Genomic DNA, 26,659 nt, shown 5'->3' with positions numbered 1-26,659 from the left:
TCTCTTTTCACATCAAGCCACCCTTTATGCAAAGGTCAGGGTTCCAAGGCCTTAGCCCACTCTGTCTCTTCTAAACTCGAGGACACAAAAACGCTGTCGAAACCAGGACAGCAGCCTTCATGCTCCCATGAGCTCCTTGGCTGCGACAACTCTTCAGTTCTTTAAGTTTGTTTTTCCTCATAGTCTATGGCACCTGTAGTTTCCTCCTTTAGCTATTTACATTTTATTGTTTTCAGCCTTTCTGTACATGGGAGGCAGCATTTCCCACAGCAGTTTAAACTACCATATTGACCGAAATTGCTCTTCTAACATTATATTGATCCACATTGTGAATAAAAAGTGGCCAAGTTTGGAGCTAAATATTTTTTTTATTTTGTATATAATTATGCAAAGACAGTCTGGGTAGCTTCTTAATAAACTATTTTAATTACATAAAAACTAGAAATCTATGCAGGCTTTCATCAAAATTTTTCTAAGCTTTGCACTTTTTAATTCAAAATTGCCCTTTATTCCTTTCCATCTAATATCAGTGTTCCTGATTTGGCAAAATATAAAACCAGGGAAAGACGACTTTGGTTACGTTGCTCTCAGCGACTTTAACTACAGTAACACTATTTTTCTCTGCTCACCTCTTCCAATCATCCTTCTCTCAGAGACCTAGGCATAGCAAACTGCAATACACTTTTTCATCGTGTTAGAGAACCACCATCACTCAATGGAGTTAGCATGGAAACAAGGGAATGGCTTTATCTGTTTATGTGTTTAGATGGGTTTGGGAAAGGAAAAAAGAAAACAGAAGTCAATTAGGCAGCAAACCATAACCAACTGGAGTTAACAAGAACAAGAAGAATAGCTAGGAATAGAAAAGGAAAGAAAGGATAAATGTAAAAAGCTTTCTAAAAAAGAATGATCAGGTCTGTCACAGATTAATAGGCAGGGAGATCATGACCAGCATGCATGCACTGTAGGAAAAGTAATGGGATTGTTATAAAAGCAGCACAGAAGACAGAAGGTGATTTGGTTTTAAGCAAAGATAAATGAGGTTACATACAGGGTCCGACACAAAAAATGCCCTCTTTTTATTACAAATTCATAAGTATGTAATTCTGTAACATAACAATATCATAACCAAGCACACCATATGACATTTTAAGTGAAATGTTCATAAAACTATAAATTATTACAACCATATTACTAACCTACCAAACACACTCAAGTAGGCGTTACTTCTGCCAGACCCTATACAGTGATTTTGAGATAATAGTGAGTATTACAGTGGAAACAGTAGGTTTCATTTTCATTAGGACAATGTTACTCATAGCAGGTGACATGCCAACTATCTGATACTAATCCATAACCAGATTAAGACAGTAGGATCAGAATATAAATCAATATCATCACTAAGCACATTGCTTCATTTGGTCAATATTTTTTAAAGTAAGATTTCTCAATGAGGGAATAGCAATGCACTAGACTATCAGTCCTGCTTCCTGTAATACATGGAGATCTAGACTCAAAGAGACTCAGAAGTCCAATTGGTAGAATAAACATTTCTAGAATAAGCACTACAAAAAAATGCCCATCATGTAATTATTCTTCTGAGTTAATCGGTCCCATAACAATCCTAGGAGATATTATTTATTATTATCCTTTTTTACAGATGAGGAAATTGAAGTAGAGAAGTTAAGGAATTCACCCAAGTATTGTGTGGCGGAGCTGGGGTTTGAACCCAAGTAATTTGGACAAAGAGCTATGTTCTTAACCACTATATATGCTACTTCTTTAGTGTTTAAATGTTTGTCTGACAGATATAACAATTTATTAAAAACATTTAGCATTGTGCTTCCATACATTTGAAGAAGCTAATAAATAGTTGAATAAAGGGACAAAGCAGCTGGAAAATAAGAACTCTTCAGAGAAGAGAAAGGTCCACATAAGAAACACTGACATGAGTGTCTTCCTCTAGACATCAAAGCTTAAGATCTTCAAAAAAGAAGTAAAAGGACAAATACTGAACATTTGCACTTTAACAAAGCCTTTCACATTTGAAAGATAAGCCAACAAAGAAAACAGAGGTTTATAAAAGAATTTAAAATTTTAATGAAGGAAAAAGTGAGACAACTGTATCAAAAGCTAGAAAGAAAAGCAACAAGAAACAAGACCAGTGGTTTTATTGACAAGGGTTTTATCTAATGACCCTAATAACAGAGTAATGTGTAGAGCAACTATTTGTAAAAGATACAGAACTGAGACCGCAATGATACATAACTTATTCCAGAAACTTGGCAGAGAACAGAATACAAAATGACATTCCAGCTCCAAAAGAAAACAGATTAAAAGAAAGAAAACAGATTAAAAAATACAGATGCAAATTATCTTTTAAACTGTAACTATACTATAAATCTCATTTCAGGATATAAAATGTAAGCAGATAAGCATTATATTGGACTGAGTATTGCACAAGTATTTCAGTATGTTTATGTTTCAGTGTGCAATCTGATACAACACTCCCATATTCCAGGATAACAGGAGAGGCCAAGATAAAGAAACGTCGTTATCTCCTACTTACTGGTATTATCTCATAATCTAATGGCAATAATGAAAACTGATTTTTTTTCCCCTCAGTTCACTAACCATATTGCTGATTGAGACACAAAATCTTCGGTTTCTCACCTAATCCAAGCATGTCTTGAAGTTCTGTAACTCCTATACCTAAAAGCTTCATTTACCCTGTTATCTAATTTGATTTTGCATGCATGAAAACAAACTGTGAACTAAAATCTGCCCTCAAATGATTTAATAATAATTATACAATTATCAGCTAGATACAAACAAAAAGAGAGAAAGATTGGTTTCAGAATTTATTAGCAATGACAAAATGCTTAGAATTTGAGCTTTCTAAAATGTTAATAGTGAAAACCTTGGACAAAAGTAGTACCCATAACATAAGTAAATAAGCATCATAGAATTTAATAAAGAACATTCTACAGGGGGAAAAATGTAACCTAAAAATATGACTACAGAACGGAAGAATGGTTTGTGAAAATAAATGTGGAAAATAATGTGAAGATAATGATAATCAAATCTTAAATAAGAAATATACCACAAAGTCTCTTACCAGTGTCTGAAATGTACGCATGAAGTTGTACTAAGTCATCAGAAGATACATTTGAAAGGTCATCTAAAGACTGGGGGGAAAAAATCAGAAAACAAGATTTTTAAATTTTATAGGGAAAAAGTGTTAAAAAAGTTTCACATCATATATGCATTACTCATCTTTGCCCCATAGAAGGTTTTTATTTATATCCTCACTCCTCAGTAATAATCCTCACTATTTACACCAATAGGAACAAGAAAATCCAAGATTAAGAAACTATAAAACAAAGTAATTTAAAAATCAACTTAAAAAATGAAATTATTTCTTCTTCCAATGCCTGTTCATATACTAAAATTTGCTACTTCTCAGTTATATTCAATACATGGTAAGAAAAATGTGGATAAGAACAAGTGGACATTCTCTTTTTTTCAATCCTCACCCAAGGATATGTTTGATTGTAGAAAAGGGGAGGGAGAGAGAAAGAGAGGAAAACATTGATGCTAGAGAGAAGCATCAATTGGTTGCCTCCTGTACGTGGTCGGACAAAGGATCAAACCCACAATCTGGGCATGTGCCCTGACTGGGAACCAAACGGGCAAGCTTTTGGTGCACGGGCAATGTGCTTTGACCAACTGAGCCACCCGACCAGGGCAGTGGACACATTCTTAACTCAGTGTTTCAGTTGTTTAAAATGCTGAGTATACTAAAGCCAATTCTGTATTATTTAACACTTTTGTTAATTTATAAATAACCTTAATTAGTTTAGATTCCTTATCTATACAATGAGAATAGCTCCTACGTCAGTGTTACGTAAGGATTAAATGAGAAGACATATAAAACATTTAGAAGACTGCCTAACACACAAAAAAAGTTAACTAATACTATGATTACTTATTAAATGAAGTGAATTCATAGCCTAAGATGTATTTAAAATAATTTTTGAAATTAATTTCACAAACAAAAATTATCAGTGACTGACCCAGAATGAATCTTTTATAACAATGTTTTCTGGGTCTAAATTTTAAAAATTTTGCCACATACACCCACACATACAGAGAAAAGAACATAATCGCAAAACGAATACAGACTGTGTAGAAAGAGTTAATACGGGAGCCATGAAACTGCTTGAGAATACTTGCAATGCTGGCCCCTGGATGACATCCGGGAATCTTAGATTCAGGGAGGGTGCCCACCATTCCCTAACTGCTAAGACTGGTTTGCACTACCTAAACTGTTTGTACAATGTGGTTTACCCTGAACACCTGCTTTCATTCTGGAAGTCTGGAATTTTGGCATATGCTAGGCAGAGGGTACACACGGGACGTGCCTCCATTAAAAACCCTGGGCACTTATTTTGGTGAGCTTTCCTAGTGGCAACATTTCGCATATGTTGTCACATTCATTGCTGGGGGAATTTACTTTGTCCCATGGAACTTCCATGGGAAAGGATTCTTGGAAACTTGTGCCTGATTTCCTCTGGGCTTTTCCCTTTGCTGATTTTGCTTCATAGCCTTTCTCCACAATGAATCCTAGCCCATGAGTATGACTCTACCGAGGTGTGTGACTCCTCTCAATAAATCAATGAACACAGGAATGGCGTTAGGGACCTCTGACATACAAATATTATGTAACTCAGACATATTTGACAGTTTAAAAACCATATGATTTGAGTGAACTTTAAAGTCCTAATGTGATATAATCAATTATTACTAAAGAGTCATCTAAATGACTTGAATGCAGCCACACTTATGACATAAAGCCATTTAAATTAAGGCAACTGCATTCTAAGAAAACCAAAGGCATATCTACTAAAGACTGATCACTAAGAGAAGCAAATGTGATAATTCCAGGTAGATACCCACTGTACTTCCCTCATCAAGTGGGAGGATCATTACATTCAATTAGGTCTAGTCTAGGATTCAGCACTGATACCATAAGAGATTTTAGCGATATCAACTAGTCTTTCTTGTATCTCAGTTTTGCCAATAATACAAGATCTGCTCTACAACCGTCAGGACATAATGTGAAGGAAGATACTTTGAAAGGAAATAGAATTTATCGTTAAGTACTCATATGACCTATAATAAAACATTGCAATAGAAATAGTGCAACCTTTGCTTTAATATTATTTTTATATGAAAGACAGAAGATTCAGAGGAAATGGACTTTCTACAAAATTTAGATTATCTACTCTGAGTTTCAAATTACAAGTCAGCATAGGGAACATAAAACAATCAATTTTCAAAAAAACATTCTTATTAGTGGTAACCTTCCCTTGCAGGTAGCATTTAAAAAGTTAACTGTTACTCATTACTTTAAATATGTCAGCATTTTATACTATGCAACCCTGAAGTTGTTAGAAAACTTTGCATATACTATCTTTTTAGCACATTTGTAACATACAATTAATAAATATTTTCATTAAATATTATGAGAAAATGTGATGGCACATCTCTTAAACATTAGTCAGAGTTAAATGCACATGCAATATTAAGTAGAGTACATAATTAAAACTGGTGAAAAAATATTAACTACAGAACTAAATTTTGATAAGAACTGTAAGTATTGATTAGTAAAAGGAAACTGTGATTTCAAAACAAGCACATTAGTACAGTCCTGAAATAAAATGCAATTTGTAAAGTGATACTTAGGAGCTCTTGAACTTGCCAAAAAGAAAAAAGAAAGAAAAAGAAGTGTTTTTTTTTTAACATTATGCCAAGAAAAAAACCCTGAAAATTCAAAATTCCTATGATAATGAACTCAGCAAATACAACTTACAAGGTAATGCTACAAATGCTTAAAGTTTATCTGCCAATCTCAACTGCAAAATGAGTAAAACACCACATATTAAATATTTTATTTGCTTAGTATATTGGAATAAACTATCATAATGTAGTTTGTAATCTTAAACTATTTTAAAAATGTAATGATCCACTAAAATTTGTCTATATAATAAAAGAATTTTTAAAAATTCAGCTACTTAAAAGCTTGAATTTAACTGATTTATCTGAATAACAAAATGTTGCAATTCACTAACCTGATGCGTAAATCTTGGATCCAGAGACTGTTCTGGCTTATATCACTATTTTACAAAAGAGATCTCTCTTATTTGAAAAAACATTTATTCTAGGTATGTAATAAACAAAAAATTTACTTTTTACTACTGTTCAAACACTTGTATAAGCACTACAAATGTAAATACTAGAAAATTTCAAACCAATCAAAGGTTCTGTCACATTGGAAACTTTTTCTGTATGATGAAAATTATTGCTAATGTTTTCTTCATGCTGTAGGAGCTATTCCTTGTTGTTATAAGACCATAGAATATAATAAGTAAATAGCAATGACCACAAATGATTTAGGAAAACATTTAAAATGTTACAAAATATCTGACATAACACTAGGGCTGATTTGCTATAGTATTTTGTTAAAGGTTATACTCTGTAAAGTAACAGACCATTTATTTACTCAGTAAGGTTATTTTAGAAATAAGTGTGCAGTACAGAAGACAACATAAGACAGTGGGCCTCTAAACCACTTAGCTATTATAAAAGTCTGAATGAAAGTAATGTAGGTAGAAGGAAAAACAAAGAGAACAATCTCCCCTGACACCCTGCAAACTCTGACTGAAACTGTTATGGAACACTAATATTTCTTCCTAGCAGCATTTTATGAACTAAGTTATTCAATGGCAAGAATGGATATACTAAAAAGAACTGAAATGTTCATCATTTCACACTTCACCTTGCATCCATGAAACATTAGTGACAGCTTATATGCTAAAAACATGTCATTCTGAAACCTGCAATCATAGATTAGTTGCTTAATTCACTCTCTACACTTAAAAAAATTAAGTAGGTACAACTTTGTTCATCTTAGAAAAATAATAAAATTTACAACCACCTGAATTTGTTATAGTGTAGACTTTAAGAAATATCTAGAAGTGTTCAGATACCCCAACTAGTTTTCTATATCTTTTCTAAATACAAGAAAAAACTAATTCCAATGTAAACATTTACCTGTGTACATGTCTATAAATTTACTACTGCCTATGAACTTTACTAATCAGTCATTTAAAAATACTAAATATTAAGATTAAAAATAATAAAATCAATTTTTTAAATCAAATGCAAGTGAATCATGCAGTGGTGATCCAACTCCATTTTTAAACTGAAAGTTTGTTTCATTTTTAAGTTCTAACTCATAGCTGCATAATATGTGAAGTTAACACTCCTTTAAGCACAACTTCTTAAAACAAACACTAAAGGATGATACTGGGGCTTCTAATGTATCATTCATTTTCACATGTTAAGGATCTACCTTTCATATTATTTTTAAGCCACTTTAATAATTAAAGTACCCATAATAGTACTTACCAAATTTATGCTTCCTGTAGGAGACCCATTAAAAGATTCTGTGGGAAGGGAAATTCAACTTAGCATATAGTAAAAAACTTTTGAAACAGCTGCTTTATCTAAGGTTCAAACACCAAGAATGAAAGTTGGCCAAGCCGAGACATAACAGAACAGTTAAGAAAATTGTCATACACTACTCCAAACACCTGTCCCCTCACACCCCATGGCTTTCCAAGCCAGGAATTTCAGTGGAAGGGGCGGGGGATATATATTTTATGTATATGGTGGGGGAAAGTAAGTTTATAGACAGTTGTTCATATGGAATACAATATAATAATTAATAGGTAATAACACAAGAATAACCGTGCTTTGCATTCTCACAACTGTGAACCTAATCCCCCCTCCCCCAGCTGTATCTAAGTTGCCTCCACACTCACACACATAAAAAAGCATTCATGTATAAAGAGAGCAACTACTAAATATTTTACACTCACAGTACCATATTAAGTTGTCTAATACAATATCAACATGAGAAGAAACATTGCAAAGTGAGTGTGTGGAAGTGAGAGGTATTTTGTCATTTCTGTCTCACTGGATTAAGAAATACTACAAATAAAATTATTCTTTAGTGTGAAGAATAAAGATATTTAATATATTTTTAAGTCTACTTATTCTTGCTAGATTTGGTTCAAAAACATTGGAAGTCTAGATTCTTAAGTCAATATATAACTAATAGAGCAAAATATATGTAAAACTCCATGTACAATGCCATTTAATTAAAGAGCAACTAAAATTATTTTTAAAAATTAATGTTAGACAGTAAGTCAATTATATTTTATGAAAATTAATGTCTTTTCCCTCAGGCTTTATCTACATCTCAGCAAATTAAGTTAATAGCTAAAATGCCCCTTTATATACATATGTTAAAATGACCATGTATGGTTTCTAGCACTTCAGAGATTATTAACAAATTTGGATCTCTAAAGAGATCTTAAAAGCAAATTTCTATTACTTTCAGAAAAAGGCAGTTGGTGTTGCTTTCCAACTTCAACAATTCTAAATGCCCAAGAACATTTTCTGGTTCCTCAGACCTGTGGTCACAAAAGGTAAACAGGAAATTTCACTTAAGATTACCTCTTGGTTAACAGCAAGGTGATAATTAAAGTGAATAAAGTGTTCTGTATTCTCTTTCAATTATATACCTCCTACCTCTGTGGTCTGCCCACCTCTTAAATCTTCCCACCAAGGGCAAATCAAGTTAAAAGAGAATCAGGAGCAAAGCAAGCATAGTTTAATTTCTTGATCAATAAATAATAATAAGATTCAGAAACAGAATTTAAAATCAATCTAGGTCCACACTTAATCAAGAATTTGATAAATGTCTATAAATATTAGAAAACAAAAGAAAGTATAGTTTGACATGGTGAGAAAAACAGTGTGATTAAAATTAAAATTTAAAAACAAAGCATATATTTTTAAAAGACTGTTTTAATAAAAACATCTACTGTTTTTATTAAATATCTACTTAAAATATCTACTGTAAAATAACTTACAGCTGAACTAATAAAGAAAGCAATCACAAATAACGAGGAAAAAGAAAAGGAAGAAAGGGGAGGAAGAAGAGAGCGATGAAGAGAGAGAGGGCATGCATGAGCAAGCCGTCAGCTTCCTACCTACCTACTGGAGTCTGGTTAAATAGTAATGAACTTTCTTCCCCAGCAGAGAAAAACCACCAGAGGATACTATTATACTTGATAAGACTTGGCCCATTAATTTTAGGCTCAATTGTAGCCTGCATTTTCAAAAAATTAGCTACAGACTAAACATTGGGTTAGACAATTATTTTAAAATATCTGAAAAGTAGCCAAAATTTCAGAATGTCTAAAATATGAACAAAGTGTCAGAAAGCTTAAATTATGATGTCAGAAAATGAATTTATAACAAAATGTTATAAAAAAAGATGTGGGGAAAGCCTATTTTTGGTTAAAAAACCTAATAAAGATGAGAAAATCATAAGCCTTACTATTTGAAAAAGTTGTAATTGCCTGAAACCTAAACACTGACAATAAACCTACAGCTATTTTTAGTATTTCATATTATACCCATCATTCCACATGTCTTTCAAATGATTTTTAAAAAAGGGATTGGCAATTTCTTAGTGATAAAATATATAAAAGCTCATCAGTTAGGACTCAATGTCAAAAAGCAATGTCAAAAAGAAAGACAAAAGATACGTACACGTGCGATTCCAAGCTACAATCAATGACTCCATTGTGAGGAGTACTCATGACAGGTGGACAAGGACACTTCAGATCAAACCCAGCTGCAGAAAAACTTTTTAAAAATCTACTTTGTTTTAAGTAAATACGAGGTTTGGGGAAGTTTGAAATGGCTTATAAATCATTTACTCCATTAGTGCAATACTAGAAGACAAGACAGACTGGTTAGAAAGACGTGTGTGGAAGCTAAAAGTCAATTTAGAAGAGTGGGAGAGTTTTCACACTACAGCATCAAAAACTACTCCCACAGAATACGCTGTTGCTGTAATTTTAAATGATGCGATTACGATTCAAGTTATCTTCTTTCATTTTGGATAATACAGCAAATACCTTTCACAGTACGAAGAAATTCCTTAATAAAATTAAAATAAACAACAAAAATACTTATAGCAACCCTTTCTAGAAGTACAGCTGCTACTGAAAATTTCATAGCAGTGCTCTAAAAGATTTTTCAATGGACACTAAATATGGGTATATTCTTAGTAAACTTGAGGTACACTGAACTTTATTCCCACAGAAGTACTCCTTAAAAAGAAAACTTCCTTAATTATGCAATCAAATCCAGTTAAAATATCATTCTAATTTTACAAATAAGAGTTAATTTAAAAACTCAAGATATTAGATCAATAATCAATACAAAGGTTATTAAAACTCAAACACAAACATCTATAACTGGATTTCCTAGATTATTTGAGAAGTAAAATCTCACTAATACAGACTGCGAGGAGGGTGGGGTGGAGAAGGGAGGCTAGGAAACTTCCATGATAAAGGTATTTTCTAAAGCAGTGCTCACTACTTAAAAGATCTATTAATATCACTAACCCCAAGTGGTTCTGTTCATTAACCTATTCATAAATAAGTGATTATAATTAACACATTCTCTTAAACTATTCCTTAGTCAAATCATTCCAATTTACCTTTTATTTACATTGCTTATTTGCTTAGTAGAACATACCAGAAGTTTATCAAACCTTAGATATTTAATCAGAGTTTAGCCAAGTGCTTCTGAACTGGATAACAAGAAAAATGGTCATTGGGCCTAAGATTCTGGAACCTTGTGTTCTAAGGGTTGTCTCTCCCACTATTCTAAAAAGCTGATTATTTACTACCAATAAAAACTTAATTTGTGTTTTAGTTTATAAATCATTTACATATACAGGGTCCAGCAGAAATAAGGCCTGCTTGAGTGAGGTTGGTAGGGTAATAATAATATGGGTGTAATAGCTTATACTTTTAATTTGAACATTTCACCTAAAATGTCATATGGCGTGCTTGAGTGATATTATGTCACAGAATTACATGCTTATGATTTTGTAATAAAGATTTTTGTAATAAACAAGGGGTGTTATTTGTGCCAGACCCTGTACATAATTCCATTTATATCCGACAATGACTCAGAGGTAAATTTTTTATTAGAAGGAGAAGAATATTAATCCAGATTCACAACTGAGAAAAATGAGACTTAAAGAAATTATTTGGCCAGTATCACACAAGTATTATGTAGCACAACAGGAGTAAAATATAAATATTCTGACTCTTACAGTCCACTTTCCTCACTACACCAAGCTGATAGTAACCTCATTTGAAAAAACTGAAAGACTGGAATAAATAACTGTTGTAGCTTCTTCCAGCTTATCCTATACAATATTTGGAAAACAATATACTTAAAGAGGAAAAACTGTACTTTTTAAAAATATAAAGCTTTATAGTTTATAGTACCCTCAGAATCATTCCTTGTTATTCTCATTTAATCTTCTCAATAATCTTGTTAGTTGTGAACTTATTATTTACCATAAAAATATTTGCATAAAACTCAAAAAAGTAATCATCTTTAAGAATTCAAAGCTTCTATAGTTAGAAGCTTCTATAGTTAGATTCTAATCTGTTATTAAATTTGCAACATTTTAATTTAGTGTGGTAACTAAACTTTGTCATTTATAGATTTTTAAACATATTATAATTTTTATTTGGACTTCAAGGACATTTTTATCTTGTCTGAAAAGATATTTATTTGCTAAGTAGAATATATAGGAACACACACACACACACACACACATGTGTAACGTGTGCCACCCACCTCCATCACCATCATCTGATCCTCTGAAACTAGGGTCTTTTAACATATCCAGCTCAGCTAACATGCGCACATAAAGTGCATTCTGTCTGAAGGAAGGGTAAAATCTTTCATCTCGTAGCATCAATTCATATACCTATTGAATAAATGAAGATATTCAATTACTAACAGGGATAATGTACTGATTTTCACTAATAAGATTTTACCAACAGCTAGACTGAGGCCTTCCTATAATGAATCACAGCTCCATATTTATAAGATGTTAGCAATAAGACTATGTCACAATTAATGACTCCTTCTGGCCCACTGGTACCTGAATTGCACTGAAAAGGCCCTACTACGACACAAGTCGCTGACAGCAGACTACACATAATGCTCTAGGAAGTAGTGTGGTCTAAGAAACAAGTCCACATGAAGGCTCACGGCACATTAAAATAAATTTGAGAGATGTTATTTATATACACCATGAATTCATGAAACTCTAAAACTGTTTATCTGGTTATGCAATCAGATTCAAATAAACAGCCTAAAATAAGCATTTTCCTCATTTGTTAAACAAACAAACAAATAAAACTGGCCTAACCATTTTTGTAGTTGAGAAGTATTATTACCATAACTCTTGTTTAATTACCTCTCTTTTATAATTTTCAATAACCTTTAAATAAACAAATTACATATATATGGAAATACACATTTTCTTTCAAGAAAGATCTAATAATAATGCATAAAATACCTTTCTTTGAATGTCATCAAAGATTTCGGGAGTTGGATCTTCATGATTCAAAGTATCTGCTAATTTTGCTACCAAATAATCATCAACAATAACTCTTGGAGATGCCTAACAAACAGAAAAACAATAGTAATTATCTTTGGAATTTCTCAATACAAATTAAGCCTTGAGAGTAGAAGAATTAAATAATGGAGTCATATTATTAAAAGTAATTGGCAGAAAATGCTTGGTCTGTAAATGACAACTTGATGTTTAAGGGGGCTGAAATAAGAGCTAGAATCTCCTTGTCATAGTGTAATATATAGCCTGGTAGACAAATATTGTACTCAGCCTGCAAAATGTGGGTATTACGACACAAGGTTATTGTAAGGATTAAGAGAGATTTATGTAAACCATACAAGAACAATGTCTGGCACATAGGAAATACTGTCATTAGGAGTAAGTTTTTAGCATTCCGTAGTCCTGGATGTGTAATTAATGTAATTGCCGAAGTAATAAGCCATTTGTAACGTATCTAACACTAGAAACAATCCTTTGAATGGCCTTTAGAAAATACTTCCTTTATCCTAAATTTGGTTTTGTAACACTGCAGCAAAGTTCCAAGATGACGTGAGAAAAAAATATCTGAAAAGTTAATGCGTTCTAGCAACTGCCAAAATATGATGTTCAATGTGTAAAATTACTTAGGCTGAGTGAAATAAGCCAGAGAAAGACAAATACCATGATTTCACTCATATGTAGAACCTAATTAACAAACTGAACTAACAAGCAAAATAGAGACAGACTCATATGAAACTGGTAAGAACAGATACTACACTTGCTCGTAGCCAAAAGGCCAAGAAGCAATGAGACAGACTCATAGATAAGACTGTTGGGGAGAGGGGGACATACGGGGACTAAATGGTAATGGAAAAGAATACAATAAAAAATTTAAAAGTGAAAAAAATCCAAAAATCTAGGAATATGGTCATCTTTAGGATGTCAACTTTGAATTTTTAGTTTTGAAGGCTCTGGAGAGTAAACAAGTGATGAGGATGGTAACTCTTAGAAAATTAGCAAAAGAAGGCATTATTTAAATAATTTCTCCTTGCTATCCAATAGAGTATCTAAGGAACAAATGAATAGATCAAGAAAAGGGAGAAAAGGAGAAAATGAAAGGAAATAGCATGGTATAAATGTGTAGAGAAAATGGGCTACAGAACTTCCGAGGCTCCTTTGCTTATTCAACATTCTTGTTAGTAAATCCAAGCAGGTGTGTGCTGGTTGGTTCCCTTTGTGAGTGGGGAAGAGGGTGCTTTATCTGCGGTTTGTGCAGAGGAGGGTGTGCTATAGCATGTGTGTACATGTTTCCCCTGAAACGGGAACAGGAGAGCTAGAAACCCTGAGTCTGGGACAAAGATTAACGAGAAACATGATGGTAGGTGGTTGTCTCCTTTCACTTACACTCAGTTTCTAGGAAATAACAAAAGGCAAATTTGAAAATAACATTTTCTATTTATTTAGTTTAATTTTTCCTGTAAACTCTGTACATAGCATTGGATTAACGCTCCTTGGCAGAGGGTGACCAACACTTTCGGAGAGCTATCATGGGTCACAACCTACCAAAACGCCCCCCTCAAAGAAAGTAATATAGAAGAAATATTTATGCAGATACAAAGTAACTGTTTCCCCAATACAAGTGTTTTCCAAAAGTATCTATTAATCTGTATTCTTTATTTTACTACACGCATGTGATTAAACAAAATAATACTAGTTAATAATGACAATTATAATAGGACTAATGAAATAATGTATTTATGTTACTGTCCTGATATTTATTTTAACTTTTTAATTATTAGATATTTAAATATTATAGGCTATGCTATTGTGTATTCTTAAAATAAATAAATGTAAGACTTAAAATGCGATAATACACGTTAGGACTAATTAAGTGCTATTATCTATATTTAATTTAAAAAACGAACAATTTTCTTTTTATGCCATGATCCCATAGGATATTTTTACTTTGTGTGTTTCCTTTTGTAATAAAACTTCTCTGATCTGCCTGCAGCCTTTAGAATACCCTTTTGTTTTATATAGTGGTATAAATGAGTATAATCAAATGTAAAATTCACTTTGACCTTCAGCTCTCTCTTAAGCCTACATCATACTTATGCCTTTCACCAGTCTGATGTGCTAAGATCAAGTTAAATATCCTTTCAGTAAAATCATTTACCCATAGGATAATGGGATTTTACTTACTAAAAGAGTGGGTTTTAAGAACTGTAGGGATTTGTTTCTAGCTCTCAAAAACAATGTTCATCGACTTTTATCTAAAGGCTTGTCTGGTGGACCAGCTGTTTGGCCAGTCAGGCCCTTTGCGTCTGTGAATTCATCAAACAAGCTAGCCAAGTCTGAAAGGCCCATTTTTTAATACTCTGAAGCATCATGTCATCATAAACCTCCTTCTTCTCAAGGAAAATGATTTTAAAACACATATAATCTTCAAACTTGTGAAGATTAAAGGTAGAGTCTTAATAAATTATAGTTTTAGTTAAAAAAACAAACAGAAAATCCTATTAAACAGGCTGGCCCTTTCTGGTGATACTGAGTTCTCGATAGTCTTATTTCCAAAAACTGACTCATTTTTTCACTGTTAAGTTTTTGTCATAGCCTACCTATAAGCCACTCAGGTCAGACCATCCTTTTCAAGGTTCCTTTTAGTCTCTTCAAAGATCATCCAACAGTTTTGGAGAAAAAGCATACATATCTCTGTTTACTACAATTCTTTATACAACATTCATTCTTGATGTATTTTTGAATGAAAGAATGATATTATCTTGTCCCATTCTTTGAAAATATAATTTCACTGCAGACCAACATTTTAGTATCTTTTCTGTAACTGTCAAAAATGATACCCATCTCAAAGACATTTGTCTAAAGTAGTCAGTCCTGACATTTTTTATGTCAAAAATCTCATGGTTTCTACATATTTTAAAACAAAAACTTTCATTACGAAACCTCAGTAAGCAAATGATCTCTCCTTTCAGCAGTGTTATATATATTTAAAAATACATGCCATTTAGCAGGTAAGACCTTTTTCTTTTTCATTGGAAAAAATTTCAGGCACTAAATAGAATTTGTTAAAATTTGTGTTTGCACTCTACTGTCTACTGAATACAGATGATGAGTAAAGTTTATGTTTTTGCGGTTTATTACAAATATTAGATATCAAGGAGATATCTAAAACTCCATTTTTTCAAACCAAAGTACCTAGGAGCTATGAAAAACATACTTATGTTGTCCCAATTTGATGCAACACAATATACTACAGAAAGCATGATTACTTGTAAGAGCTCACTGAAAAAGCTCTAAACTTTGAAGGGCGAAATCATGTTCCTCTCTTGTTTACTCACGGGATATTTCAGTTGAAACTTCTGAATCAAAACACATAACTCTACTCACTTTACAAAATAATCAAGGGGAAGACAGCCTAACATGTGTTCATTTGTGTGGTATGTCCAAGCTAATTCAACAGCCACTATTTTTTGGATGTCTTTTTGGGAGACAGAAAGAACCCTAAAAGTATTTGACTTAAAAGTATTTGTAATATTCAGCCTTCATATTTGCTTTCACATCACCTTCTCCACCAAGACCAATCTCAAAATGTCTTTTGCACGTAGTGAAGCATGCTCTATTTGGTTATGTGCTCTCCCTAATCCAGTTGTACAGTTCCTGCACCTGTCGCTAAAATAGCCCAGTCATTGCGTCTTCTTTTTCTGGTGTTGCCTGAGTCATGATGGATGGTGTTGGTATTACAATCATTCTCATTTTCATGAACTGAACTTCTAGTTACAATGTTCACAATGTTAAGATACTAAACACTTCAATCATAATACGAAGCACAGGATAGGAGAAGTGAAGATGAACTGTTGCCACTCATGATAACAGTGCCCTTAAGTTGTACTAGGAGTGCTGCGCAGTGGATGATCCATTATGGTGAAGAGGTTGCCAATGGCTATCCTCTGGGACTTCCGGTGTCCCAGGGAAGGGTTTCCTGAGGCATGGGATGTCTTTCCATGCTAAAAAATGGTTATCTTCAAAAGAGTAACACTCACATTGATTTCTCAATGGAAACAACGAGCCAGAATACAATGAATGCTGAAACCGACTTAAGTAACTTAATTTTCTGATTTTTCCATTATAATTGTAATTTATACTACTGGACTACAATAGAATTTACTCTATAAATTATTTTAAGAATTAACATGCAAAAGACATATACTCAATGCAATGTTTTCAGATAGCAGAAACTTGAATTTGTGCACAAGGAAACATGAACTACAATATTCAGAGCAGCAGTGCAATAGAAACAAAATGTTCATAAATATTATCAAAGGTAAATAAACTATTGTATAGCTGTGCAACGAAATACTTTAGTGCAAATGACTATTCCTGCATGCATCAACATTATGCATTCAAATATAATGGCGGCCATGGGGAGAAAAGCAGCACTCATAGTATCACTCCATTGACACAAAGTTTAAAAACAAAACTAAGCAATATATTGTTTAGAACACACACATATAGCAAAACTGTATGAGAAAATAAGTGAATAACTACAGGAAACTGACGTCATCAAGAAGTAAGGAAACAGGTAAACCTGATAGGTGAGGACAGGTGAAGAGTATGTAGGGATCTTCAAAAGTACACTGAATGTTCTATTTCTTAAGCTGGACAGGGTGTATAGGTGTTCGTTATCCTATTATTCTTAAAACTACGCTATTTAAATATATTTTATAAGCCGAAAATGTAAGCAAGTACACTAATAAGCAGTTTTCAAATAAAATTCAGACTGTAAATTAAAATTTAATTTTTGTGCTAGTAAGTATAAATAGATATTACAACATAGCTATTGAAAGTACTGAAGTTAAAAAATATTTCTTTGGATTGGGGAAAAAAGTACTGGAGCATGAGTAATCTTGAATTTTGGGGATTTATATGTCCATACTCATGGCACTTATCTATGGTTTTCTAAATGATCTTTGTCTGGCCTTGGTATAAGAATGACACTAGCCTCATAAAATAAGATCGAAAATGTATTTTTTCCCCTACACTGTGGAAGAGTTTGTGAAAAGTTAGTATTATTTTTTCTTAAAAAGTTCATATAACTCACCAGTGAAACCACACAGGCCTCAGCTTTTCTTTATGAGATCATTTTTAATTACTTATTAAAATTATTTATTATATGTTCTATTTCTTCCTGAGTCAGTTTGGCAATCTGGGTCTTTCTAGGAATTTTGTCTATTTCATTTAAGTTGTCTAATTTGTTGGAAAAGTTGTTTAGAATATTTGCTTATAGTCCTTTTAATTTCTGTATAATTGGTGGTGATGTCCCCTTTCTTATTCATGATTTTGGTGATCTCTTTTTTTGCTTGGCCAATCTAGTTAGACGTTTGTCACTTTGGTGGATCTTTGCAAAGAATGAATTTTTGGTTTCACTGATTTTTATCACTGCTTTTCTCTTTTCTATTTAACTCATTTCCATTCTGATCATTACTATTTCCTTCCTTCTGTTGCTTTGCATTCATTTTGCTTCGCTTTTTCTAGATTTTTATGGAGAGAACATGGATTGTTGATTTGAAATCTTCTTTCCATTTAGGCATTTTAAAAATGTGACTTTCCCTCAAAGCACTGCTTTAGTTGCACCATTGTGTTTTCAATTACATTCAATTCTTTTTGACCTAGAAGCTATTTAGAAATGTGTTCTTTAATGTTCAAATATGTACAAATTCTAAAACTCCTTCTGTTGTTGATTTCTAATTAATTAATTTCTAATTGATTTCTAATTAATCCTTCTGTTGTTGTATTAGGAGAAAAGGACATACTCTGCATGATTTTCAATACTTTTAAATTAAGAGTTGTCGTATGGCCTGGCACATGGTCTATTCTGGAGAATGTTTCATGTGTGCACGAAAATAATGTGCATCCTGTTATAGTTATGTGAAATATTCTATACATGTAAAAGGTATAACTGATTCACAGTGTTCCTTAATTCCTATACATCCTTGGTGATTTTCTAAATGTTCTATCAATTAATGAAAGTAGGTACTGAAGTTTAAACGATTATTGTTGAACTCTATTTCTCTCTTCAATTTTGTCAGTTTTTTGTTTCACGTATGTAGGGGGTTTTATTTTTCTAATTGTTTTATCATCCCAATCAATTAGTCCTTTTATTATTATAAAATGTTCCTCTTTTCTCTAGTAACAATTTTTGTCTTAAAATCTACTGTATAATATTGGTATAGCCAATCCAGCTGTTTGGTTACTGCTTGCATGATTTATCTTTTGCATTTTACTTTCAACTACTGTGTCTTTGAATCTAAGTGTATTTGACTTCGAATCTTGACTTTGTCATTTAGTATTTTCATGACTTTGGTCAAATTAATTCAATTTTCTAAGCATTAGTTTCTTCACCTATAAAATTAAGATAATAATACACAATAAGACTATTACCAGGATAAAATAGGACAATGCTTGTGAAGTAGTTGTGCCTAGCATGAGTAATATTTATAAGAACTATAAAAGTTATTATTAATGACACTGCCAAGGAAGATAAGAACACAGTAACCGAAACGTATTCTCACCTTTTCTGATAAATATTGTTCATAAATTCCAACAGCAGCTGCTCTTAAGAGACCTTTGGTTTGGTTGGTTTGATGTTTTCCATCTTTCTGACAGCTTAATAAAACTTCTAGCTGTTGTTGGGCTGTAACCCGGTATCCTTCCACTGTCATCCAGAAGAAGAGATGTGCTTGACCTCCAGTTTGCTGCATGAAATCTGCCAAACAAAAGCCATAACAACATAGATAATAATGTCACACATTTCTGGGTGCATGTATCTGTATGACAAAAAAGTTAAGAAGGATTAACATTTCAAATACCTAAAATTCTGCATTTTGAAAATGTTTAACAAATATTTGAGGTGAAAATAGAGTTATATTATGAATTAGTAAAGCTAAGAAGAAGAGTTATGTAGGAAACACAAATAAAAGCACATTCTTAAAAAAATCTGACTTTTCATAGCAAAATCTCTAGGGGATAAAATTGCTACACAAGACTTCATCAGAAATAAACTATTTCACTAACATTCAGACTTTGTTCTCAACAAAGATTACTAATCATAACATGTATTAATATTTCCTTACATATTACTATATAAGGATTGAACCCTACCACAAATCATGCATTTATGTTTTTGATCATGAAAATTAAGAATCAGGAAATTTTAGTGAAAATGTCCTCAAAATAAAACAATTTTGATGTAATAGTAATGAAATTAACAATATGTAGGTATATGAGTGTATATATATATATATATATATTAAAATGGTATAGAAACAAAGTCCCTTCCCATTCATACACAAAAATGATACAAATAAGATCTATATCTATATTACCATGTATTACTCACAAAGTACTCTTTCTCAAATAATTTAAATTCATAGTACATTCTCCTAGGGTTTATTTTAAAAGCAGTTTAGCAAATGCACATTCAAGTTATAATAAGCATTTATTTCTTCAAAAACAAAATAAATTTCTACTACGTTTTCCAGCGAAAAAGGAACATTTCGGAGAATAGGGAGTAGAGGAGAGACAGATTTGGCAAGTTCAACAGCATTTAAAACTTAATAATATTTACAATTATTAAAAATTTCAAGGGTTATATTATTTTCATTAAATGGATTTACCTACCCATAAAAAATTGTAGTGCAACATTGTCTACAAGGATGCTGTCCAGAGGGACTGTGCAAAGTTTCCCAAAGTTTGCTGCCAGTTTCACAGTATTTATTTCCTACAAATAAAAGCAAATGCAGGTTATTTCATCTATTCATTAGGTTAAAGATCTTTACATAGGTGTAAAAAAATCAAAGCAGAATAAAAATAAAAGGCTTTTCCTTCTATAAACGGGGTGCCCAATAAAATAGTCTTAGCTCAGTGAATGTTATTTTCAGAGCTGCTTAGTAAATATACAGGGTTCAGCAGAAGTAAGGCCTTGAGTGTGGTTGGTAGAGTAATAACATGGGTGTAATAATTTATAGGGTGGTGGTTTTTTTTGCATTTTTTTATTGTTGTTCAAGTACAGTTATCTCCACTTTCCCTAGTTTTAATTTCAGCATTTCACCTAAAATGTTCTATAGTGTCCTTGAGTGTGATATTGTTGTTACAGAATTACATGGTTATGATTTTGTAATAAAAGATTTTATAATAAAAAGGGGCATTACTTGTGCCAGACCCTGTATATTAAATATGATAAGCATTCATTTCTTCCACTGCAAAATAAATCTAAATTATTGTATTTTCAATCACTCTCTACCTCTACATACTCCAAATAACAATTACAATTTTAGAGGCTCAAGGAGATGTTTAGAATGCTCAATGTGTCCAAGAATAAACAAATCCCAACATTTTAAAGTACAGACTGAAGTCTACCTACTGGGAAAATAGAAAATATTCCCAAAGAGTGATTTTTCTACTAAGAGAGTAAAAACTCTATAATGTATTTTACAGAAATGTAAATGTAGAAATGTACTTCTTCTCAAAGTATGTAAATGATAAAGCACCATAACTACCCACGTGTAAAACAAGTTTTAAAAAAGGTTCACAACTCAGAGACTCTACATGTCAAGCACTATGCTAGGCACATCGCGCACATTACTTCCTTAATCTCCTCAGCAATCCAACTGGATGAGTGTCACCAATTCCAGTTAACATGTAAGAAAACCCGAGACCAGAAAGGCTGCCTATGACCACAAAGCCAGTAAGAATGAGTCTGTTTTCAAAGCCTGCTGTCCTTTCCTCTAAAACCCACGATATTTCTGTGAACTATTTTCACCAGCTTCTCTCTGCATATTCCCAAATCTGTGATTTAAAAAGCCCTTGATTTAAAAAGCAAAGATAGACAGGTTCTCTGAAAGTTAAAATAGGCTACCTTATTCAGGGACAGATACTAAATTAGGCACAGATGATACATAAAAGAGAAGAAAGATAATCTGAAGAAAGTAGAAAAAAATTTCTTGTGTAATTATTGTACCTTCATGTAAGTACTGAATAGTAACAGGTAACTCACTGAAAATATCTGGCATAACGCAACCAAGTGCTAGCACATGGTTTCTCTTATATTTCTACTGCCCAGCAGCAGCTCCATGGCTAATGGGATGGGGAAGAGTAGTCACTATAACTTTATCTGTAATAAAAAGGATAATAGGTCTTCTAAGATTTCAAGATAAGTAAAATGGTTAAAAAATATATCTCTGTGGGGATTCTGAGGTTACTTCCAAAGAAAAATGCATGACTTGAGCTATTAAAGAGGTAATACTTGATATTCAAAATTGAATTCAGAGACTTCCAAACAAGGCATCTAATTTTGAAAGGTTTCAATTATCAAAGAGTAGGCAAATAGACTTTAAATAATGATGCTGAAGGATTACTAACTCTAAGGCCTACTTAAAGAAACAATAAGCACTAGTAAAACCATATCATTTTTCTATTCTGAATTTGTATGGGTATATAAACTAATTTTAAGATAGTTAACTTAAAAACAGACATACATACAAGTGCACACACATGTATATGACAAATGTGGGCCTCAAGTAATATGAGTTTAAATTAACCTAGCAAACTCAAGTTCTTAAAAAATGTCTTCTATTCTTCATGGAAAACTGCAAAATCACAAGACAAGAGAGTCACAAATACATTTCCAAAATAGAAAACCAGCGTAAAAAAGTGACTGCACTAAAAACTAAACTTAATTAAAGTCTTTTTTCCTGTCTTAGAGCCCCAAATCTCTGCTCTACTTTATAGTAAAACTCTATAAAGAGCTAACAGTAACCACTGTTTCTAATTTATCTCTTCCCATTTCCTCCTGGACTGACTCCATCAGGGCTTCTCTCCACTATTCTACCAAAATACTATCATCAGATCACCAATAATCCCCTTGATGGCGTACCCAATGTGCAATTAGTCTTTGACATACCTGATTTCTCACTTTAAACACTTTCTACACGTGGCTTCTAGGATATCACACTCTCAGGTTTTCCTTCAATCTCACCAGCGACTTAACTCTATCTTTGGGTAGATCTACTTTATCTTAAACTATAGTAACTGAAGTGCCTCAGGACTCAATTCTTAGTATCTTCTTACCCTCGCACTTTGGATACCTCAGTCTCTTAACTTTAAACACACATCTGATAATTCCAAGGATTCTCAAAGTGTATTTCCATCACTAAACTTTCCCTTGAACTTGAGTTTAACAATTAGCATATTTAAACCATTACCAAATCCTGTTAGCACTATATCCAGTCTCTAACTATTTAGTACTTCTCATAACCACTACAGACATCTCTTACTAGACTAAATCAGTAGTTTTATAAACGATCACTTAATTTCCATTCTTGTTCCCACCACTCCACCATAATTTATTCATCACAAAGAGCCAAAGTAGGCATTTCAACTCACAAATCACAACACATCACTCACCAAGAAAATCTCCAACGGATTCCCACCACAACTAGAATTGTAAAAAAATCTTACGATGGCAGGTAAAACCATATATAATCTAATCCCCAAGGTTCCTCTCCAACTTCATTCCTACTAACAATCCCTCTCATTCATTCCATACCAGCAGCCGCACTGACCTTCTCTAACTCACCAACCACTTTCCTGTTTTAGGACCTTTGCCTTTGCTCTCACCTTACCTGAAAGATTCTATTTAAAAAAATCACAGGACTCTCTCATGTTGTTTAGGCCTTCCTATGCTCAAATGTGACCAAATCTCTCAACACCTATAGAAAATACTCCTAGACATTCTCTATCCCTCTACTTTGCTTTACTTAATTTTTTTCATTTTACTTTTTATTTAAGACATTATATATCGATTTATTTATTGGCTTATTTTCTGGCTCTGCAATTAAAATGTAAGCTCCATGAAGTGAGAGATTTTGTCTATTAGGTCAATCTACAATAGTGCCCCATGTACAAAATTCAATAAATGCTGATTTTGAATAAAAGTGGGTAAATGAAGAAATAAAGCATGAATTAAAATAAAATCTTTAATTACTTCAGCACTTCTCAGGCAGTGTTTTAACCTCTTTGGCTTGGTTTCACAAATACTTATGATAAGATATATAAGAAGAGTATTTTTCTAAAAATCCTCTTATAGTGTACTATACTAGTTAATATCCTACTTGTTGTTACATGCTAGACATTTAAAAATGTTATTATTACACTCTATTTGACAGGCAGTATCCTATTAGTTTCAGGTGTACACTATAGTGGCTACACATTCACACACCTTACAATGTGATCACCGTGTAAGTCTAGTAACCACCTGTCCCTGTACTTAGTTATTGTGATGTTAGAGACTATATAACCATGCTGTGCATTACTTCTCCAACACTCACTATATAACTGGCAGTTTGTACTTCTCAATCCCCATTCACCTTTCTCACCTATCCCCCCACCCTGCTAGACATTTTAAAAAACAGAAAGTATTTGTAACTAAATGTTAATGCAAAGGCACTTTACTTACTTTTCCTGACTGCAACCGCTGTATTCTTGAGTCACATACTTTCTTTACAAATAATAAGCTATTTATTTGATTTTTGATAGTGTTGATATCTAAAAACAAACAAATTGATTACGAACTAGAAAGTGGTAATGTTATATGTGAAATATTTTAAACATTAACTTACTGTAATTTAACACAAAAAACAATGCATAGATCAATTATTTTTTAATAAATAACCTCAAATTTTATAGTGAATTTAATTAATATTAAACCATGCAAATTCTCTTTATTTTAGAGATAACTGAAATAATAGTCTCATGTTCAGAAATTATACCTTATTCTTAGCACATGTTAACATAGTAAGTCAGATTTCAATTTGGTTAAGGGAAAAACAAACAATAGGGTAAAATAACTTCGGTAAATTAGTTTTGTTTGAATTATAGTAATCAACGAAGAAGGAAAACATTCTTTTACTTAAACAAATTACTTACCATCACCTGCTGTATCCAGAGATCGAAGATACTGTAATTCTTCTGCTGCCTTATCTCTGACTGCTTCTAGCTCTCCAATATTGTCACTCAATTTAATAATGTTCATAAAGGCCTCATAGTTGCAATTAGAATCACGGATCTGAAAAATAAAATTTAAAAAAAAGGTTGAAGGGGAACTCACTTATTAAGGGAAAACAGAACTTGCCATATCCCCCATGCTTATAACAAAAGAAAATGAAAATCCCTGTACTCACTGTACTTAAATTCTTGCCACAAACTGTAAACAAAGTAAGTAAAATACACAGCATGTTAGAAAGTAGAAAAGTATGTTCAGAGTGTTTGATGATAGCAAGGGAGCCATAATGGCTGAGCTATATCAAAGAGAGGTAGAGGAGGGGACAAGATGAGTGGTGGTGGAGGGCAAATCCGCAGGGTACAGTAACTGTTTCCACTTTCATTCTGAGTGGAGTTAAAGTTACTGGAGGGTTTTAAACAGAAGAGTGGAATTCTATGACCTAAACTTAACAGAATTATTATGTTGATATGAATAACTATTACTTGTCTTTTTCTCCAGTCATCTGCTGTTTAAGAATAGGAAGAGAGTAGATGAATGGTTAAGCTGGATTTAACCAGAGTGTGGTTTCACCAAACAGTACAGTGAGAGAGACAGAAAAGGTAGTTGAGGATGTTGAGAAGCACCAATCATTATGACTGCCAATAAAACTTAAACCAAGTAAAGCAGTTAGGAGAGCTATGAAAATATACTCTGGCATATACTACCATCATTTTTGATGGCTGCATAGTTTTCCACTGTATCAATATGCATAATTTATTAAACTAATCATCTATGTAAGACACTTAAATTGCTTTCATTTTTTAGTATTATAAGCAATGTTTCCAATCCTCAAATGTTGCAAACTTTCTTATTAACGCTTTATAATAAATTTCACAATAATTCCTAACCAAGAGATACACATTTTTTAAAAAAAATTTAATTATGTGGATATGCATATTTTTAAAGCTCTTGGTAGAGCCTTGTAGAACTCTATAAAAGTTGACAAAGAATCTGTGACCCTCGTGAAAGGCTCTAACTTTAAAAAATACTCATCAATTATAAACATGGGCAGTAAAATATCCTTTTGTAAATTTAAACAAGTAGTAACAGCACCAAAATTGTGAAGTTTATCTTATCAGCACACTTCTTAAAGAGAATTTGGCAAACCCTGACCGGGTGGCTCAGCTGGTTGCAGCCATCATCCCCATATACCAAAAGGATGTGGGTTCAATTTCCAATCAGGGTATATACCTAGGTTGCAGGTTCAATCCCAGGTCAGGGTGCAAACACAAGGCAACCAATCAATGTTTGTCTCTCACATCAATGTTTCTCTCTCTCTCTCTGTCCCCCTTCCTCGCTCTCTAAAGTCAATAAATGTATCCTCAGGTGAGGATTAAACTAAATTCCAAAAAAAAAAAAGAGAGAATTTGGCTAGCACATTCAACATACTAGCAAACAGAAATATTGGACATATAAAGATTATCTTTAGATACATTTTCATTTAATTTCTTTAATAAATTGTTGCTTAATCTCCAAATACTATTTCTACATTTAAAAAAACTGTTTAAAGAGTTGTAATTTAGAAAGTACATACCATCCAAATGATATATTGATTAATATAATCAGGATCACTGAGTTGATTTATTAATGGAAGAAGAATTCCTCGTGCAATGATTTCCTGGACAAAAATTTTAGAACACAAAAATAAATTTCATCTAATGTACTTCTCAAATCAATGGTATAATATAAATTTCCTAACACAATGCTGTTACTTAAGAAAAGCACAAAACATGTAAAAGGAAAACCTGAACACCAACATAAGCTTATAAACAGATGAGCTAGTCTACCACAGTTACATTAAATAAACTGAGATGCAGCTACCATATAACTGAACAATTCCTAGAGGGGCTCTAGTGAGGCCAAGGATCCATACCAAAAAAAAAGGCTGTTATCTGTTAATCTTAAAAAAAATTTTTGGAGTAAACATTACCAACAAAAGAAAACTGATAAAGACCTATCAAATTAAAAGG

The 26,659-nt window shown here is 32.6% G+C and overlaps 1 protein-coding gene and 1 pseudogene across 2 annotated transcripts in view; both read right to left on the bottom strand.

Moving 5' to 3' along the window:
* The window catches only part of SNX13 (sorting nexin 13), a 113,830-nt gene that overhangs the window by 27,239 nt on the left and 59,932 nt on the right, over positions 1–26,659 (bottom strand). For both annotated transcript variants that reach the window (XM_024563072.3, XM_024563073.3), the window contains exons 9-17: positions 26,224–26,307; positions 24,575–24,713; positions 24,105–24,193; positions 20,270–20,369; positions 19,162–19,355; positions 12,539–12,643; positions 11,809–11,941; positions 7,474–7,511; positions 3,119–3,188 (exon numbers count right to left, since the gene is read on the bottom strand). In XM_024563072.3, coding sequence (XP_024418840.3) covers positions 3,119–3,188; positions 7,474–7,511; positions 11,809–11,941; positions 12,539–12,643; positions 19,162–19,355; positions 20,270–20,369; positions 24,105–24,193; positions 24,575–24,713; positions 26,224–26,307 — 952 coding nt within the window. The remainder of the gene's footprint in view (positions 1–3,118; positions 3,189–7,473; positions 7,512–11,808; positions 11,942–12,538; positions 12,644–19,161; positions 19,356–20,269; positions 20,370–24,104; positions 24,194–24,574; positions 24,714–26,223; positions 26,308–26,659) is intronic.
* LOC112307036 (U2 spliceosomal RNA) lies at positions 13,257–13,382 on the bottom strand (annotated as a pseudogene).

Source organism: Desmodus rotundus, chromosome 6, assembly GCF_022682495.2.
Source record: "Desmodus rotundus isolate HL8 chromosome 6, HLdesRot8A.1, whole genome shotgun sequence".
NCBI classification, from domain to species: domain Eukaryota; kingdom Metazoa; phylum Chordata; class Mammalia; order Chiroptera; family Phyllostomidae; genus Desmodus; species Desmodus rotundus.
Note: the sequence above shows the minus strand (reverse complement) of the source record. Positions and strands in the feature narration are given on the sequence as shown.